General features: G+C 35.2%; 1 protein-coding gene across 1 annotated transcript; it reads left to right on the top strand.

Moving 5' to 3' along the window:
- The first annotated feature begins 437 nt into the window (after positions 1-437).
- Positions 438-18,467, top strand: LOC127808249 (gamma-soluble NSF attachment protein). The gene is made up of 9 exons (XM_052346699.1): positions 438-613; positions 1,934-2,001; positions 2,344-2,428; positions 2,542-2,700; positions 6,116-6,253; positions 11,062-11,140; positions 13,053-13,132; positions 17,311-17,440; positions 18,050-18,467. Exons 1-9 carry the CDS (start codon positions 567-569, stop codon positions 18,152-18,154), a joined length of 891 nt encoding a protein of 296 aa, XP_052202659.1. The 5' UTR covers positions 438-566; the 3' UTR covers positions 18,155-18,467.
- Positions 18,468-18,721: the final 254 nt, after the last annotated feature.

Here is an 18,721-nt window from a genome sequence, read left to right as displayed (position 1 = left end):
TTCATTATTATTCTCTATATTTGATTCGATTTTCCACATTATTTTTCTTATTTCTGTTATTCTTCTTATTCTCCCTACCTATCTTTGGTTCCAGAAATGATAGTAGGAAATTATTTTCGATTTATCATTGTTGTCTGAAACATTTTTGCAAAATCTTTATATCAAGTTTTGAGAGAAACGAAGAATTTTAACATTTTAATTTTCAATGATGGTTTATAATTGGTAATTTTTTTATTTTTTATATTTTAGTTTTGTTAATTATTTCTTAACATAATTTAATAATAGTTAATTATTTAATTTAGTTTACTTAAATTTAATTGAACACCATTTGTAACAGAAAGAGATATCCAGGCCAAAAAATATAAACCACAAGAATCTTCAGAAGTATTTCTTAACCACAGGGGTTACTGAGCAAATAAGCCAAACCACAAGGGTGTGGGTGAAATTTGCCAAGAAAGAAAAGAAGAACAAAAGAAGAAAAAGAGAAAAAATGGAAACGAAGCAGATGGTGCGCTGCCCAGACGGAACGAAACACTGAAAGTGGAGGAGAACCTATTCTCTCGGCCATGGCGTCTTCCGATCCCGAAAAGCTGATAGCCAAAGCCGATAAACTGTCTCTCTCGCTCTCTCTACTCTATCTTGATAATTTCTACAACGAAATGTGTCGCCTATGGATCGACTTGCGAAACTTATAGGATTATTATTGCAACCATGTTGTATTTTCAAATCAGTGTACTGGAAATGATAGCTGTTCCTTTTGAGTAATTGGATTTTGCATTTGGTGATGACAATTGGGGGATCATATTGGTTTTTTGCCCTGATTCAGATGTAGATAGATTTTAATTTCTTTTCCCAGACTAGACTTTGATTTGTTGTGAGATAAGGCCCGTTTAAGCGCCATATATGTTTAGGTGCGTGTATTAGATTATAATGGTGTACTAAATAGAGAGTAGAATGGTAAAATAAGAGTACAGTGGATTATTCCACATGGTTCCTGAAAACATGCTTACTGAGTTTAGTTGGGTTTACTTGTAGAATCAAAATCAATATTGCATATGTGGTGCTCTACACGTTGTTTTTATTTGTTTTCTTTCTTATTTATTTTTTCTCGGAACCTTGGTCTTCTCTCTTCCTGCCTATATTAATTCGTAGTATCTATTAATGAATATTGATGAAAGTGATTTGTGGAAAATGGGATATGAAATTATTTGTGGACTTTTTTAGAATTTTGAATTACAGATCTGAGTTAATTTTCATTTGACTGTAAAAGAGATAAATTAATACCAACTTATGGTATTTTAGTTGAGAAATGATAATCACGTTCATGTTTTTTGGCAAGTAAAAAGCTTTCTGGTAAATGACACCAAATGGCTTCCTACACACTGTAAGAGGGGGAAGTGGAGATTGAAATAGATATAAAATCCTTCGATGTGGCATGCCTTTACTCATATACTCTACGAAGTGCAAAAATTGATTAGTGAATGGATTTTGACATATGGCAATCAATTATATACAAAATGGTCAAAATTCAATTCTTCAACATAGAAAGAGGCTCTTCTGCATTACCTACAAATTACTTCAATCAACGAGTCTACACCATTTCAAGATATATTGCATTCTTGATCTTCCCAATCAGCTTTGAATCTTTCAAAAATTGAATCCCACACATTCATCAACTTACAAGATGCCCTTAATGATTAACCCAATTAAGTAGAGAGGAGGTGAACCATTCTACAAACCTAGGCAGAAGCTATCCATGTTTTATGATTTATATTTCTTTTTCTTTGAGTAGATGGAGGAAATATTGATTTTACACATGGTTTTTCTTCAAAAAGGAGAATTCTGGTTATTTTTAGGTCACAGACTTTTTTACTTCCCAGCATGGTGTTGTTGGTCTTGGAACTGATTGTTTGTATATTTTTTGTTATTTTAGAACAAAACTCAGCCTAACAAGGTGGAGTGCTGATTGGAAGAGTGCCACTCTTTTGTATGAGCAGGCTGGTAGGCGATTAACTATGCTCTTTGTATACTTTGAATTGATTTTGACATGATTTAGAATGTTAACTTCACTTTTACCATAACTGTAAAATTTACAAAGATAAAATACAAGCCTGTTGGTTTCAACCTTACTCTCTGAATGTTACCCCTGAAGGGGTCAAGAGATGGTCATTATTCTGCATTTCATTGGAAGGGTAACACAAAGGCATTGAAAATAAATTTCTCACTTCTAAACTAAAGATATTTTCAGTCGGAGGATGTAACATGCGTTATGCAGCATATAAAATTGTGCAGAAATAAAGTTTTTCACTTCTTGATGAAGATCTCTTTTTTCTTCTGTTGTAGGTAATTTGTTTAGACTTGCAAAAAAATATGAGAAAGCAAAGGTTGCATTTGAGAAAGCTTCCCAAGGACAAGAGATGCTCTCTTCGTAACCTCCTTTCCTTCTGACTCTTCTTGTCTAGTGCCTGGGTATAACTTGATCCTATGTTTTAGCCATCTACACATGCTTGTTTACTACCATATCTTTGATGAGAAAAACAGGCCCTGGGATGCTGCTAAACATATGGAGTCTGCTGCAGCACTGGCGAAGGAATTAGGAAATTGGAATGAGGTCGCTGATTTTTATAGAAAGGCATCTGAGTTGTACAAGGAATGTGGGAGGTCACAACCTGCATCAGATGCTCTAGCAAAGGGTGCCCGGTAGGTATCTATTTTGACCTTTTCTGATCTTAGCTTTGGTTTTCATATATTTTTTAAGGCAGAACTCCTCACTGTGAGCAAGCCATACCTTCTTTTTCCTAAACTTTTATACCCTTAAACAATCTATCTACACAAATAGATGTCACGACCCAAGGACATAGTAGTAATTAGATAATAAATGAATTTCCTTTTAGTTGTATTGAGGGATGTCCTTTTAGTTGTATGGTAGTTGTAGTGGTTTGTACCTAAAGGACAGATGCCTCCAACTGTATTGATTTGAATATTTGGCAACCCAATTGGCGCCAAACTATAGCTACCAGATCAGTATATAAGGTTGATCCAATCTCATTCAAGGCATAGAAGAATATTTTGAATGAAATCTGATTTCTATCTCTATCAATTTCCCTCTCTTTCTCTCGGTTCTCCCTAATCTCCCTCTCTGTTTCTGCTCTTCCCTAATTCCCTCCCATTTCTTCTGATCTAACTCCAATTCTTTCCAATTATCTTTAAAACTTGTCATGAACCCTAGTGTCACGACCCTAGGGGTGAATTAGTAAATTGTAGTTAATAACTACTTGTATGTTCTGTTAGTTGCTAACTAGAGGGGGGTTAAAACTTAAGTGGTTAGGGAATTAGCTTACTGTTTTGGCTGTTATGTTAGTTAGTTGTTATATTGTTGGAATGCTGTTATGATTGTTGGAGGCTCTATAAAAGACCTACAGCAATATGAGAAAGGGGATTGGAGAATAATACAAAAGTCTTTCTCTCATTTCTCTCTCTCTCTTTCTTTCCCTCTCATTCATCTCTTTTTCCCTCCCTCATTCTATCCATCTTCCTACATTCATTTCTTTCTCGGACTTCAATTGGAATTCCCTCAATTGTCCAGCCCATAATCTGAGGGCTTGACACCTAGGTCCATGACAATAGACTGGACCCAAACCTCTTTGCTCCATCTTTTCAAGCCTTCTGTTAACAGCTTTAGTTTCTTAGAGAGACAAAAACTAGGAAAGCACCCCAACTGAATAGCCAATCCCCCAGTTATTGACAAGATCTACAAAACCCTCCTCTACCAACCACATATTCTCAGACCTAAACAAAGAAGTCCCAACCTAAAGCTGCCGCTTTCAAGAGAAATTGGCTAATGGTCTGAGGCAGCCCTAGTGAGGCACAACTAGTAGATGTCCTGAAAGTGATCCTCCTGATCCCCAAAAATCAACAATCTGTCTAACTGAGACAAATATTCTCCCCATAATCTGAACAAGTGAACAGACACCTTCCAACAGGAGATCAATCAAGTTATTAGACTTGATGAACTCCAATCCTTCTATGATGAAATCCAATAACCTTTAACTCTCCTTACATATTAGGCTTACTCCATGAAAGTCTCACCCTTTAAAGTTGTTCCCACATACTACCATTCCAACCTCATTATGCAGGCCAAACACTCTGGACTTTGGAAAAGACCAAAACAAAACCATCCTCAACTAACCTTAACTTGCAAGACACAGAGTAGAAAAGCAGCTTCTCATCCAATTTTTGTACAAGATTCTCTTGTCCTGCATCAAAACAATATCCCCCCCCCCCTTCCTGTTAATGTAGCTGGAATGAAATTTCAGGTGACCCAATAACAACCCCGAAGGCCCTTAACAAAGGTCCCCGAGCAATCTTCCACTCAGTCTCCTGAAGACACACTAAATAAGCCTTCCAGATTTTAGGAAAGTTTGGCCAGCAAACATTTTTTTGGATCATTGAGACCCTTAAGAGCTCTTTACTTGTGGAAAATGATTGTAGTTCTCTATCTCCAATTTTCTATTAAATCTCTATTTCACATTTTCTATAGAGAATTTGGAAAATGCGTTCAAATATTAGAAAAACAGAAAATTAATTTTCAATCTATAATATTGGAACATATGTTATAAAAGAGAGATATGTTTTAATTTCTTTTGTGTAACTTGTGTTAAAGAAGGAGATGGAGACGATTTGGGAAATTTTTTTGGAAAACTGAGTTGTCTAAATCTCCAAATTAATAAGAAAAACTTGGAAAACTCATTTTAAGAGTCTTCCAGTTTATTTCAATTTTGGAAATCCATGTTTCCCAAATCACCTTCATGTTCTATATGGAAAAGTTTTGTATTTGAATAAGTTTTCTAATTTTTTGTTTTATGCGGAGTAATTTTCTGGAAAACTTGGGCTGTTTTCCACAACTGAACAGCTCCTTAATGTTCCAAGAGATAATTTTAAACTTTATGATGAAATTGAGAACGAAGCGACCCCACAATCCTTGCCGGTAGAGCATTCTTTAACAGGTCTCTTGTAGTTAATATTATAATATCTTTTTCAATTTCCTCTCTTTTTGTACTCCCTAGAGTTTGTCTTGTTCCCCCTGCCATTACCCACACTTTGACTTTCTTTTACACTATAATTTTTTAAACATTCTCATGGCTTTCATGTCACAACCCTCTAGGGATAAGCCCTTGACTCTGCAGGTTTTTTTAATTCTGTCAAGGACCCAAACAGAGGTATCCTTCCACCCAAACTTAAATAGACAATACATCCTCTCCACCACTGGAGTCATTATCAAGCACTTCTAGAGCCCTTGGGTAAATGCTGCTAAGGAAAAACTTTAAGCTCTCCTAAATCACAACTCATCAGCTTACACTGAGACTTCATTCCAACTAAAAATTCTTGGAGAGGAATTTCCATGTGGAATACCCATGGATGGATAAACCCCGTGCACTTACACTTCTGTTATTCTCAGAAAAGAACTGACAACCTAACCCAGGATCTGAACCCCGAACTCCCCACCAACTTTTCCTTCAAGCAGTCCCATCTCACCCCATGAATTCAGAGAAGGGGGAGGCAGCAAGTATAAGCTGAAGGAAAAAGAAACTCATCAACCTGCGCATGGCTTTCTGAGAAGGACCTCTTAACCAGGTTCCAGCTCTGATGGCAAATTGGGACGTCAGGAAGAGCTGAGAGAAGAAGGTGGCATGGAGGGGCAGAGCTCTAACTCACAACCAGCTTTCTGCATTAGTTCTTCAGTCTCACACAAATACAATATTTTTCCCTTCTTAACTTGAGGAAAACTTGGCTTGTCTAGCTCCCTGCTTTGCTCGTTGCATCTTCAAAACTTTACCAGGCCTGACCCCTTAAAGTTCCTTTTATGACAGCATACATCTGGACTCTGACCTCTGAACTGTGCAGGACATTACATTACTGCTACTGAGAATCTCTCTCTTCAGTGTACTTGGTAGTAGTTATACTAATGGAACAAGTAACCTTATGCACTAGGTTATTTTGGCCATGCAAACGGTTCATCTACCTCTTTTAAGTTTTTGTTCTATGTGAAACTATAATTATTAAAAATATATATCTTATCCAGAAAATTAAACAGTTAATATGATCATTTTTACAGTGTTTTGGAAGAGACTGCACCTGATGAAGCTATTGGGCTGTACACTGATGCTTGTGCAATTCTTGAAGAAGATGGCAAGGAGCAGATGGCATTTGATCTTTATCGTGCTGCAACAAGTGTTTATATAAAGCTTGAGAAGTAAGTTGCATTCTTTTTCTCAACATAAAGGCACATGATATATCTTGATTTCTATCTTACTTCCATTAAGTTAGAGATGAACAGGAATATCTGTCATCTGTATATACAGACATGTCTATAGTTAAAGAGTTGTAGGCTAATGAATTGGCAACAGTGGTCCTTTTACTCAAGTAGCCATCCTCTTCCACCAAGACCTTGTAACGTGTAAAAGGGGCTTTACTCCTCAATGCAAAGGATTTCCAATATGCTCTTTAAAATACCAAAAACTAGATAGTCTCCCTCCTCTTGGTTCTGCCCCTCCCAGAGGTGTGTGGTGAGTAGTGCTGCAGCCTAGTCACAATAAGTATCTTAGATTAGAGTTGACTCTTGGTGTTTTATGTGTGTGTTTAGTACTATGTAAAAGTGCATGGTTACATAAAATGAATCCACCATTGCAAGGCTGATCTAGACAAGAATTACATTCTTCCTTGGTACTTTAATGACCTGTTCAGCATGTCTATATTATGTTGACTTGGCCAAACATCTAGTGAAGCTATGCTAAGTCTTGGGACATCGTGACATGGTTGAATTGCTGCAATTCTGTTTTTTCCTTCATTTTTGGTGGAAGATTTTTATTATTAGAGATTTACTGTTTGAAGTGTTGATTCAAGGACAATGGCTGGTCTACAGGAAATTTTTAGGGGCAATGTGGTAAATTATGAGCATAATTATCAGAGTTTTTGTTAGGGAATCAAACACACTACTTACTGTGTCCTTCAGCCAGATCATGTCTGACAGGGGTATTCATGTTATGTAGCACAGGCATCTGTGTTTTGTTTCAGAGGTGCTTGATTACCTATGAACAGAGAATGCCAAAAGGAGAATATTTTGAAATTGAGATTATATTTATTTGCTGCAGAGACTGAGAAGAAATCATCCTGTAGGTATAGGTGTCAAATTGTCTACAGTAATCATAACTTTGGATTGGATATCCACTTGGCTCAAGTTTAATGCTTGAGTTAGCACTATCCTAATCTTGCACTCTTATAATTTTTTGGGATTGGTTTGATAGTTTACCAGATTGCTTGTGCGTGGAAGTGTGCGTGTATTCTTTTTTCTTTTATGTAAAATGCCAAAGGGATGTAATTGTTACAAAACATAAAAGGTCAAATTCCTATATATCTACAATTATCTACGGGTGTCACCAAGATGCCATCAAAAGATTGTAAATAAAAAAGAATGGGCCTAATCGCCTGATTTATCTCGAACTTTTCACCAATTATCAGTTTAATCCTGTTTTGAGAATTGTTTCAATTTATGCCTAATACTTTAAGATTGGTTGCAATTGTATCCTAATTAGCTCTGGCATGTGCCTTTGCTGATGTGGCGAGATGAGCTAGCATGCTAATGTGTTTTATTGTTGACTCATCAAGCCAATCCATTCAGAACTCTAAAATGGTGCCATTTCCCTACTCCAAAACAACCCTAGTGTTGTTTCTGGCTATTTTCCCACCGTTTCTTGCTAATTATCTTGGGAAAATGGGAACCCCCAGCTGGGTCATCTTCTCATGCTGTCTTTGATGTGGGTTTTGGTGTCAGTCCATGGCTAATCAAGCTCGAGCGACACGATGGCAATACTAGAGTTGAGGGCGGCGTTAAACCCGTCGACTTCTCTTGGGTGGATTGGGTCAGACTCTTGTAGTTGGAAGCACGTTGGCTACAACATTGGTTGGGTTACCTCGGTCCAAATCGGACACTAGGGCTTGACGGGGTCCTTTCTAGCGAGCTTTGCGAACCTCCTTGCCTTGGAGCGATTTGAGGTCATATCCAACCAACACTCACCGGGTCAGTCCCCAGTCTCGTTGGGCTCAACTCGCTCCAGTATCTCCTTCTCAACAACCATTTCTTTTCCTTTCCCGCTGATTTCTTCTTTGGCTTGACATCACTCCAACCCGTTTACCTTGACTACAACGCCTTGTGTGGGAAATTCCTCAAAGTCTCCAAGAAGCCACCACCCTGCAGGTCTTTTTCGCCACATCGGTGAACATCTGTTTTAGAGTTTTGAATGGGTTGGCTTGATGAGTCAACATTAAAACACATTAGCATGTTAGCTCATCTCGCCACATTAGCAGAGGCACATGCCAGAGCAAATTAGGATACAATTGCAACCGATCTTAAAGTATTAGGTATAAATTGAAGCAATTCTCAAAACACGTTTAAATTGAAAATTGGCGAAAAGTTCAGGATAAATCAGGTGATTAGGCCAAAAGAATGCATTAACCCTCTAAAAGAATTAGGCAAGTGAGTCAAAAAATGCAAAAAATCTTGTGTGAATAATTTAGTGCCCCTTCCAACCCAATCAATGATCATATCATGCTCCGCACCACCTCCAGCCTTGAGGTTATGAAGAAGGTGATTACTCGATGCAGGGCATTGTTGCACGTGGAACACCAATCCATGTTAATCCTACTCTCTCTCTCTAAGATTGCTCTCAATCAAGTTTGACTTTGAGGAAGCTGACCAAACAAAACAAACCATTGCTGGGAGGAACTTTGTTTTTTAAATACGTCTTGTTAGGAAAGAGCTGTCCCCTCAAGCACAGTAGATAATACCAACTAGATCATAGATTTTTTTATTTTTAAGTTCATGGGCTTCCTTTAATGTTACTTAGAATGAGGACAAGAATAGGCACATGACATGTGACATCTCAAGCACAGTAGATAATACCAACTAGATCATAGATTTTTTTTATTTTTAAGTTCATGGGCTTCCTCTACATAATCTTAATGTTACTTAGAATGAGGACAAGAATAGGCACATAACATGTGACATGCTCTAGGACATGGTATGATAGACCATGCTTCATCAGCCTTTATTCCACTCGATGGTCGACTTCATGAATTAACTCATCAATCAGCTTTATGCCTGGCAATATCTTTTGCTAGGAAATTATATCCTATGTCATGTCAAAGGATTTTTCACCAAGTTCTCTTTGGTCTTTCTTTACTTCCTTTGCTATTCACTTTTTCAATTTCATTCATTTGTCTCATAAGTGTGTTTTTGATATTCTTTTTACACTTCTAAACCATCTTAATTGCTTCTTGTGTATGTTGTCCTCAAAGCACAACTCCAACTTTATTAGTAGAATCTCGTTTCTAATTCTATCGTTTCTTGTATAGTTGCACATCCACCTATATGATTCTTATCTCAGTTACATTCTTAGTTTGCTCATGTTAATACTTAATTGCCTAACAATTATCCAAAGAAACTTTTCTTTTAGCTTTAAAGGGATTTTATGGTCACATAAAATACTTGATGCATTTATTCACTTTAACTATCCTGTTTTGATTATATAACATTTTCACTAATTTCTCATTCTTTTTGAACCATGATTTGAGATATCTAGATTGATCTTTTTGAAGAGTAACTTAACCGTTAAGGCTCAGTATCGCCATGACATCCTCTACACTTCTATTTTTACTAAACCTACATTCCAAATATTGGTTTCTAACTTGCTTAAAATGAAAGATTTGGGTTCTAAAGTATCCCTCCATAATTCGAGCTTTTGTATTCATGCATTCTTTTATTTCTTCCATAAAAATGATATTATCTATAAAATACATACACCAAGTCATCCCTTCTTGGATGTGTTTTTGTAATTTCTTCTACCATGAGCAAAAAGGTTAGAGCCCAGGGCAAATTCATGATGCAATCCAATTGTAGTTGGAAAAGCCTCAATATTTCCTCCACAGGCCCCAATGTTTTTAGCAACCTATATATAAGTAATGCAAACTATTTTTTTTTTTTCCTCTCCCTCAAAACCTTTTATAAGACTTCTGTAGGACCCAATCATGATCTTTTTCTCACTAAAATAGAGCATGCTTATATAGATGAAATGAAAGTATGTTTTGAAGTGAAGAATATATTTTTGTCAACTAGCACTTAGTCAAACATAATCTATGGAAATGCATCTCTGTTTTTTTTGTTTTGTTTTGCATGCTAAAATTAATAGTGCAAAAACATGTTTCTAAGCATATCTTGTGTGGTTGATTTGTTGTTACATTACTAACCTGTCTTTTGCATCATCTAGTTAAAACTCGAGTTTTCTTGATTTTGAATTGTTATTCTTAATGACCGTCTTTCAGATTTTATTCTTGTAAACCTGTCTTTCTATATTTTCAAGTCATTATTCATTGTCACTTTCTCATGAGTAAGGCAAGACATATGAAAATGTTATTATTGTCATATTTGGAGTTGCAAATGGAAGTGTTTTTTTTCATGAGTGTTCTTAAATCTAAGAAAGTCGAGGTCTATTGGCAACCATTTGCAACCTTCTATGAACCATGGGGTGTCAATACATTTTTATGGAATTCATGTTCTGCTACTAAACGACATCTTTAAGGCATGTTTTTATTAGAGTTAGACATGTTTCTTTTCTAAAAGTGAAATGGGTATGTTGGAATTGTGGTAAACCTTACTTTTTTTCTCTATCTTAACTACTGACTTGGCAACTGCTGTTACAGTATTGCTGGTAATATATGAGTTGTTTGGTTGTACTATAGGTTGTCTTTTGGTTTCCTAAGTGATAAGCAAGCTTCGTAATATAGAATAAATTGTTTAGTGTGTTAATTCAAGGTTTATTCGATACTTGGAATGTTAACATTATCTAGGAGCTTAGACAGATACCACCATGGAAATTGATGTAGTTGAAACAACAATTTTGGTGTTTCTATGTACAATGTGTATTTATTGTTATCCATGAATGATTTTGTATTTTTATATCAAAGATAACTTTTAATGGGTAATTTAATTAATTGGTTATACTACAGGTATGGAGATGCTGCAACCTTCCTGTTGAGATGGGGTTTAGCTGCTGACCAATGTAATGCAACCCACAGCCAGTGCAAGGTGTGCAGCTTCTGATATACTTTTCTTTGTTTCCACCATCTTATCTGTCTTGTCATGGTCCTATGTTGTTTTCTTTATTTTGTCTCTTTGCCTGTGATGTATTTATTGAAATTCCTTGCTTGCTTAAAGAATGAGGTGATTGATAGTTTTTGCTATAAGGTTTGTCAGTATCATCTTCCCTGATGTGGCTCAACAATGCTTTTATGAACCCTTTTAAGACTAGATGCTATTTGATCTTGTGGCCTTAAAACATTTGCAATATTCTACATCATGGAACACTGCTCTCTCTCTCTCTCTCTCTCTCCCCCCACCCAATGATGAGAATTAACCCTGGTCCCACCATTATCCTTGTACCTGTCTATGGCCTATTCTTTTTGCAGTTTTCTACATCTGTCCATGGTCTCTGCATTCCCAGATGAGCTTACTTTCACTCTGACCTCTATATGCATGAGCTTCGTCCACATTTTCCTCTAAGCTGGCTCTCTTCTTGTTCAGTCTCTCTCTCTCTCTAGGACTGCCTTTGCTCTCAAGGATCCTCCTTGGTGATTCTGACACATCTTAGTGACAGCCATACACACCAAATGGCTTCATTGGTGCCTCATCTCAGCTCCAACCATCTGCAAATTGTGCGCACATAGGTATATCAAGCATAATGTGGGTAAATGTGTCCACCTAATATGGTGAAAGTATTTCATTGCTTTACCCTACTCATGCCGCTCCCCCCTTATCTGCTTGTAACACAGTTACTAAGAAAAGGAAAGAAATTTCCCTCAATTACTATCTAGATCTTAAATAGAGTTAAAAGACAATGTCCTAAATATGATCCTCCCTTTTCATCATGCTTTTGGTTGACTGACCAAAGTTCATTCAGCAGTTAATTTGGTCAATGCTTGTGCTAAGACTGCTATGTTGTCATCCCAAATCTTTACTCTGCCTTTCAATGTTCTCCTAAAATAAAACAATATGAATCATTATTCGGGAAACCATTTTCTTGCCTGAGGAAAAGGTGAACTTTATTTCTCATTTTTATTTCTCCAAGCATTTTGTTCATGCTAAATTCTAATAAACATATTGCAATGATGATTGAATCATGCTTATTTTCATGTGAGGGTCATTAGTTTCTCATATGCTATCTTCCAGGGAAGTGAACTAATATGAGTGCACAACAATGACATGATTCTAAGTTATGACCAGGATTTTCTCCTATTTGTCTAACAGACTTCTCTGTGTGAAAAACTTATGCTGGACTGGCATCTATGTGATGTAATCTAAAGAAATCCTACTTGTGTTGGATATGAGAATCTGGTGTGGGTTTTTGTCCAAATGCTGAACCTTCTTAAACTCAATCTTAAGATCTTCAGATTTGTATCCAAGAGTTGGTTATGGATTCATGTACGCGAACATATTCTAAACATTAAACTTAATTTGTCTTGTATAATGTTATAGAATATAGTGTGCTATTGTTTAGAAATGTTTTTGAAAATAAATGAAGCTATGAGAGAACACTAGACTATCAGCTTTTTCCAGTATTAGGTTTAGAACCTTGAACTTTTCCTTTCTATTATCAAGTATGAGCTTCTTTTTCTTCAAATATTGTTAATGGTATCCTAATGTCCAAAATTTTGAACACATAGCAAGATAAAGGCTTGATATGTTGTTGTTGAACACACAAGCCAAACCTATTAACCTTGTGTTATCTGGTGGACATGGATGCTCAAGGGAAAGAAATGGTCCATGTAACACTGAGCTAAATTCCTCTCCCCGCTTTCATCGCTTAGCTTATTTGGCATCGATAGAATACTCTTGGCCTACCCTGTTGGGTGCAGGCTTCTTTCAGTGCAATGACTTATTTCCTCTGTAACTTTGATGTGTATCTTGAAAATACTCTTTGATGTACCCTGTCTGGATGTAGGCATATCTCAGTGCAATCATTGTGTACCTGTATGCTAATGACTTCAAGTCAGCGGAGAAATGCTACAATGATTGTTGTCAGTAAGTTCAAATTAACTGCAGTTTGTGAAATTTCTTATTTACCTTTTTTTTGGACATTATTGATACTACAGATTGTGAAACCATGCATGATAGAGCTCTTTTCTTCCCTATATTAACTAGGTTTAGGCATGTGTAATGCCCGGGGTTGCTTTAACTTCTTTTTGTAGGTCTAGTGCTTGTGTATTTTAAAGAACATAGTTTTTGTGATGTTTTTGGTCTTTGCCCTATATGGAATTCTGTGAAAATGCCATTTGTGCAAAAAAGGCAAGTTGTTTCTGGCGAGAATAAACAAAGTCTACTGCTGCCTTGATGTCTTAGACTTCTTATACTTTTTTTTAATAAGAAATTTGAAGATCTCATCAGAGCCCATGCATAAGATTAATAAAGTTTTTCTCATAAAGAAAAAGATGAATTGTTAGTATAAAGAAAATATATTCTTTTCACATTTCTTTTCTATACCAAGGTTCTGAATAGTGTAGTAATAGTGTTATAGAATTAGATGCCATCTCCATTTAATTCAAGAAAAAGGAGGTAGGAGGTAAGCTAAATCATAGTTTTGATTTGATTTCCACAAGAAAAAGTTATTTCAAGAAATTCTATATGACTTCTCTTCAACCTCAATGCGCTTAATGAGTATATAACTGCATGCTTGTATTCCTTAATTTTATGGCTGATTAGAGAACTAATCTGATATGCTTGATCTTGATGTGTATGATTCTTTAATTTTGCTAAGGTGTTACAATCACAATTTCTGAATGGCTAGATGAGGGAAATAATATTATACTATGGATTGTTGCTAAAATTCGATTCAGGGAGACTGGATGTTGTCTGAGGCATTGCCTTTTTCATCTTTGTTACTACAAGATTACATCTATTCCGAACTTCTTATAACTATAAGTAGTCTGTTTTAGCTATATTGGTTCTAAATCTTCTGCCTAGAATGATGTCAGCAATCTATAGTCATTTGACAAGAATTAATTTTTGGACAGCATGCAGAAAATTTGAAAGACAAAATGCACACAAACACACAGAAGAAAAGAAAATAAAAACTGTACATGTAAGTTATAGATTTAGAGAAAAAAAAAATATGAAGCTAAAACTATTTTTGATTTTTCCATGGCATAAGAGCTCATCATAGCTAACACTAGGTTTAAGAAACAAGACAAATAGTGGATCACATATATGGTTTTATGAGAATACTGACTGATTGGAGGCTTATTTAGGGTTAGAAGGCTAGGAAAATTTGTTGAAAAGGCTCAGGTTTTGATATGTAGTTCAAGGGAGGGAGAGGTACTTGTAGATTTAGAAAAGCTTATTGCAAAGTTCCTAGAGAAGTTTTATGGAGGGTTTTAGGGAAGAAAGGCATTTAAATTGCTTATATCTAGGTTACTCAAGACATGTACTATGGAGCAAAAACACGTTTTACAACATGTGGGACAGATATTGAGACTTTTTCAATTATAATTGGATTACATCTAGGATTTGCTCTAAGCTCTTTATCTCTTTGCCGGTTTGCCCTAGTGATGGATGAACACACTAAACATATCCAAGAAGAGATGCCTTGGCATATGTTATTTGGAGACAAAAGAAGGCATGAATACTAAAGCTTGAGATATGGAGAAATACTTTAGAATCTAGAGGTTTTAAGTTAAAGAGATTGAAAACTGAACATAAATTTAGTAAAAGTACACGTGGATGATGTTATGATGAAAATTAAAGATCAAACTATTCCAAAAAAAAGATAATCTTAGATATCTTAGATCAATCATCCAAAAAGATGGAAGATTAATGAGTATGTTATTCATAGAGTTTAGGCAGAATGTTAAAATGGGAAAGTGCATCTACGGTTGTATTTGATACAAAAGGTCTGTTAAAGGTTAAAGGTTAAAGGAAAATTTTGTTAGACAGCTGTAAGACCATTTTTATAATGGCATAGAATCTTGGGCAATAAAGTACTAACATGTGTAAAATATAAATGTAATGGAGATGAGAATGTTAAGATAGATGTGCAATCATACAAGAAAAGATAAAATTAGAAATGAAGTTATTTGTAATAAGGTTGGAGTAATTCCTATTGAAGGTAAGGTACATGAAACACGATTAATAAAGACTAATAATGACTCCTATGAAGGGAGTGGATGAGACAAGTCTTCAGCAAAAGAGGTAGAAGGAGACCAACAAAAATTTGGTGGGAGACTCTTAGATATGATGAGTTATAAGGGTCTTTTAGAATATAAGGCCATAAATAGTAATGATTGTCAAGTTGAATTTATTAACCAACCTCTCATAGTGAGATTAAGGCTTGATATGTTGTTATTGTCTTGTCTTCATATATTTCTTTATTTTGGACAAGTATACAGAGAATTCAAAATAAAAAGAGAACCTAATCCTTTGTCTGGGTGTTGGACAAGTCTGTGGAAATTATAAAGTAAAAAAAAAAAAGAATTCTTTGTATTTTAGTTGAGTGCCTTATTTATTTATTTGTCTATGTTTTTTCATTTTTGATTTTTCAATATTTTTTTCTATGTAACTAGAAAATTTGAGCTGGTAATTTTTGTGCTTTCTATGATATAATTATTTTGAAAGGGTTATTCCTTTGGGCTTGGGACCAAACTTATTGTTAGAGCAGAATGATAAAAAAAATGCACTTTTGTTAACATATGATAAACTCAGATCAAAGTTGTGAAACTTTTTAAGTTATATTGTTTCAAAACTTTTAAGTAAACAATTTCAAAACTTTGTATAAATGACTATTTTGATGTTACTGAATCTGATAGTTTGTAGAACAAATAGTTTTTGAGCGATACAGTTATAAAAAAATTTGAGCATTTACTTTTTGAAACTAGAAAGTTGATTTGATGAAGTTATATGATGATTTAAACTAAAAATATGGAAGAGAGTAGGAAATCAAGTAAAAGAGAAGGATTTATAGTGGTTTGGCTCCGGCCTATTCCACTCTCTCCAAGCATCCTTTTGGAGGTATTTTCACTATCAACATAAAACCAAACAGAGATTTTCACAGTTTCACCTCAAAACCTTTGTTACAAAGACACCAAATAGTTTTTCAAACTCAAGGTTTAATTACAAACCTTTTGACACACAAGTGATACACTTGAGTGTATCTTAAATTCAATACACTTTTGGGAACAATCAGATTTATTATAAGCTCAAAAAACAGATCTTACTTTCCCGGTTGATGTAGAATTAAATCATTGAAGAACCTTCTTGGGAAACCTTTGGAAAACTTGTAAGCTTGATGAGCTTGAATGCCTTTTTGTGCCTTTTCTTTCTTGTAAGCTTGATGAGCATCCTTTCTTGTAAGAATACTTCAAGAACTGATATTTATAGACTCTGAAACAGTCTTAACAGATTTGGTGAAAAAATAGTTGTTTGAATAAAATAATATAATTTTTTGTTCCATGTTTCAAAACATGGTACAAGATGTTTCAAAACATCTAGCTTGTCAGAAACAGACAGCTGACATGTTATGAAGTGGTTGGTCATTCAGCATTAATTTTGATTTTAAATACATCATGCCTACATGTTTTGGCTCCAAAATTTGAAAAACTTCAAAAATAAAATAAGAATATATATATAAATCTATAAATAATTTTCATAATATTTTTTATTTTTCTGTAAATATTTGAGAGCAGTTTTGAAACTCATAAAGCAGGTTTCGAAACATTAGATGAGCATTTGTTTCTAAACATTCATGAACATATTTTGAAATTTCAGAGAATGCAAATGTTTCGAAACTAATATTAGATATTTCAAAGCTTAAAGGCTTTTTGGTCATAATCAAAAAATATATTTCAACACTTGTCTCTGGTTTTAGAAGGATTTTAGGCTTTAGGGATCATTGTACATAGCTTTTATTTTCTGTATTTTATTTTGCAACAACATTGAACTATTTTCTAAGAATTGGCATGTTTTTTGTGCTATGGATGTTATTAATTTCCCTAGAAATTCAGTGCTTTAGGTAATTAGGGTTGTGCATAGTTTTCTAGATAGATTACCTTCAACTTGTTGAAACTATTGCTTTTTTCATAAATTAAATTTTAAAACTATGCAAAGGGGTATGGTGCATAAGAGAACTTTATAATCACACATGCATGCGCTACAAGTTTATTATTTCTTATTGCATGGATTTGAGCTAATGTATTTCGACTCATTTGCAGGATTGATGCCTTCCTTAGTAGTGATCAGAGTCGTTGTGCTAGTAAACTTTTTTCTGCTTACACTGATGGTGATGTTGAAGAGATTGAACGTGTGGCTCAGTCAAGCACTATAAAAAATCTGGATCACGTGGTATGTGTTATGAACTGTTTGAATTCTATTGTCTGTTGGGACTGCATTAGCCTTTTCCAGTGTGATGTAAACAATGTTTGTGGCTTGCTTGTTGAGTCTGGCTAAGATTTTTGCTTTCACCTTTTTTGTTGTTCAAGATCAATTTGAAATGCAATTTAATTGTTGTCAGTTTGAGATTCCACCGGTGACCATTGAATTTTGACTTAAATAAACTCAGGGCAAGGCAAAAATGCTGCTTCCAGGTTGAGTTCACAAGCTGCTTGTGGAAGGAAAACCCTTAAAAAAAAAAAAAAAAAAGAGGAGCTAAAGACGGTTTATGAATTGACAAGCTTCTGTTTCTTTCTTTTCTTTTTGGTAAATATATCTGCCAATATCTTGTGCACACGTATATAACACTTCCTAAAATCCCTTCTGTGCTTTTACTGGCAATTCCCAAGTTTTCAAGAGAGCAGGAGAAAATAGTGCCTTATTTTGTTCCTTCTCTGTTGTTAATCGTTCGTTTCTTTATTTGAGTAGTTTTTGATAACTTTTGTTATGCATTGTATTAAGGAGATTTAGGCAATCTACTTGACTATAAGGATAGTTTTAACACAAATAAAATGTCTGCAGATCATCAGGCTGGCAAGGAAGTTGCCGACCGGCGATGTCAGTGGACTGAAGACTGATACAACCAAAGAGGAAGGGGAGGCACTGGATGAAGATGACCTGACTTAGCATGCCCTACCAGCTCAACTGATCAATTGGAAGCGTGCATTTTCAATAAGTGGGGATTTGCTTGTGTCTATACGTAGGTCATGGAACATTTATAACTGAGGTCCCTATAGTGAGCACATGCATTGTGGTATTGTTTCCTATACATATATAGAATGGAATGTAAAATACTAGTTATGAACGAATGTGGAGTTGCTGTAAAGTTTTTGCCATGCGCGTAGCTAGCTTATGATATTGAGTATTGACATATTACTCCCACACTTTGGGGTTGGTCATTTATTAACAATTGATTGATTATACATTTCTTTTACTTCCAGTGGATAGAAAAATGCAGCACTATTTTGAGATTCAATGAGCTGTGAATGGCCAAACTGTCCTTTTGTGCGTTGGATTGGATCTTTATTGGAACTCGTCAGCTTATGATTGATTTAAATAAATATTAAATTTTAAAAAGGAGTACAGTGAGTTCGCAAATTTTAACTACATATGTACACACACACATATATATGTATATATTTTCCTTGGCAAAGAAAACTCCCCCATGATATAAATATGAACGGTTTTATACAG

The sequence above is a fragment of the Diospyros lotus genome, chromosome 8, assembly GCF_014633365.1.
Source record: "Diospyros lotus cultivar Yz01 chromosome 8, ASM1463336v1, whole genome shotgun sequence".
Lineage (NCBI taxonomy): Eukaryota > Viridiplantae > Streptophyta > Magnoliopsida > Ericales > Ebenaceae > Diospyros > Diospyros lotus.
This window is presented reverse-complemented; position numbering and strand designations above follow the sequence as displayed.

Coding starts and splice junctions, on each gene's coding strand:
- LOC127808249 (XM_052346699.1), top strand. CDS start 567: ATGGCGTCTTCCGATCCCGAAAAGCTGATAGCCAAAGCCGATAAACT. Junction 614..1,933: donor ATAGCCAAAGCCGATAAACT/GTCTCTCTCGCT, acceptor TTGTTATTTTAG/AACAAAACTCAGCCTAACAA. Junction 13,133..17,310: donor TGCTACAATGATTGTTGTCA/GTAAGTTCAAAT, acceptor ACTCATTTGCAG/GATTGATGCCTTCCTTAGTA.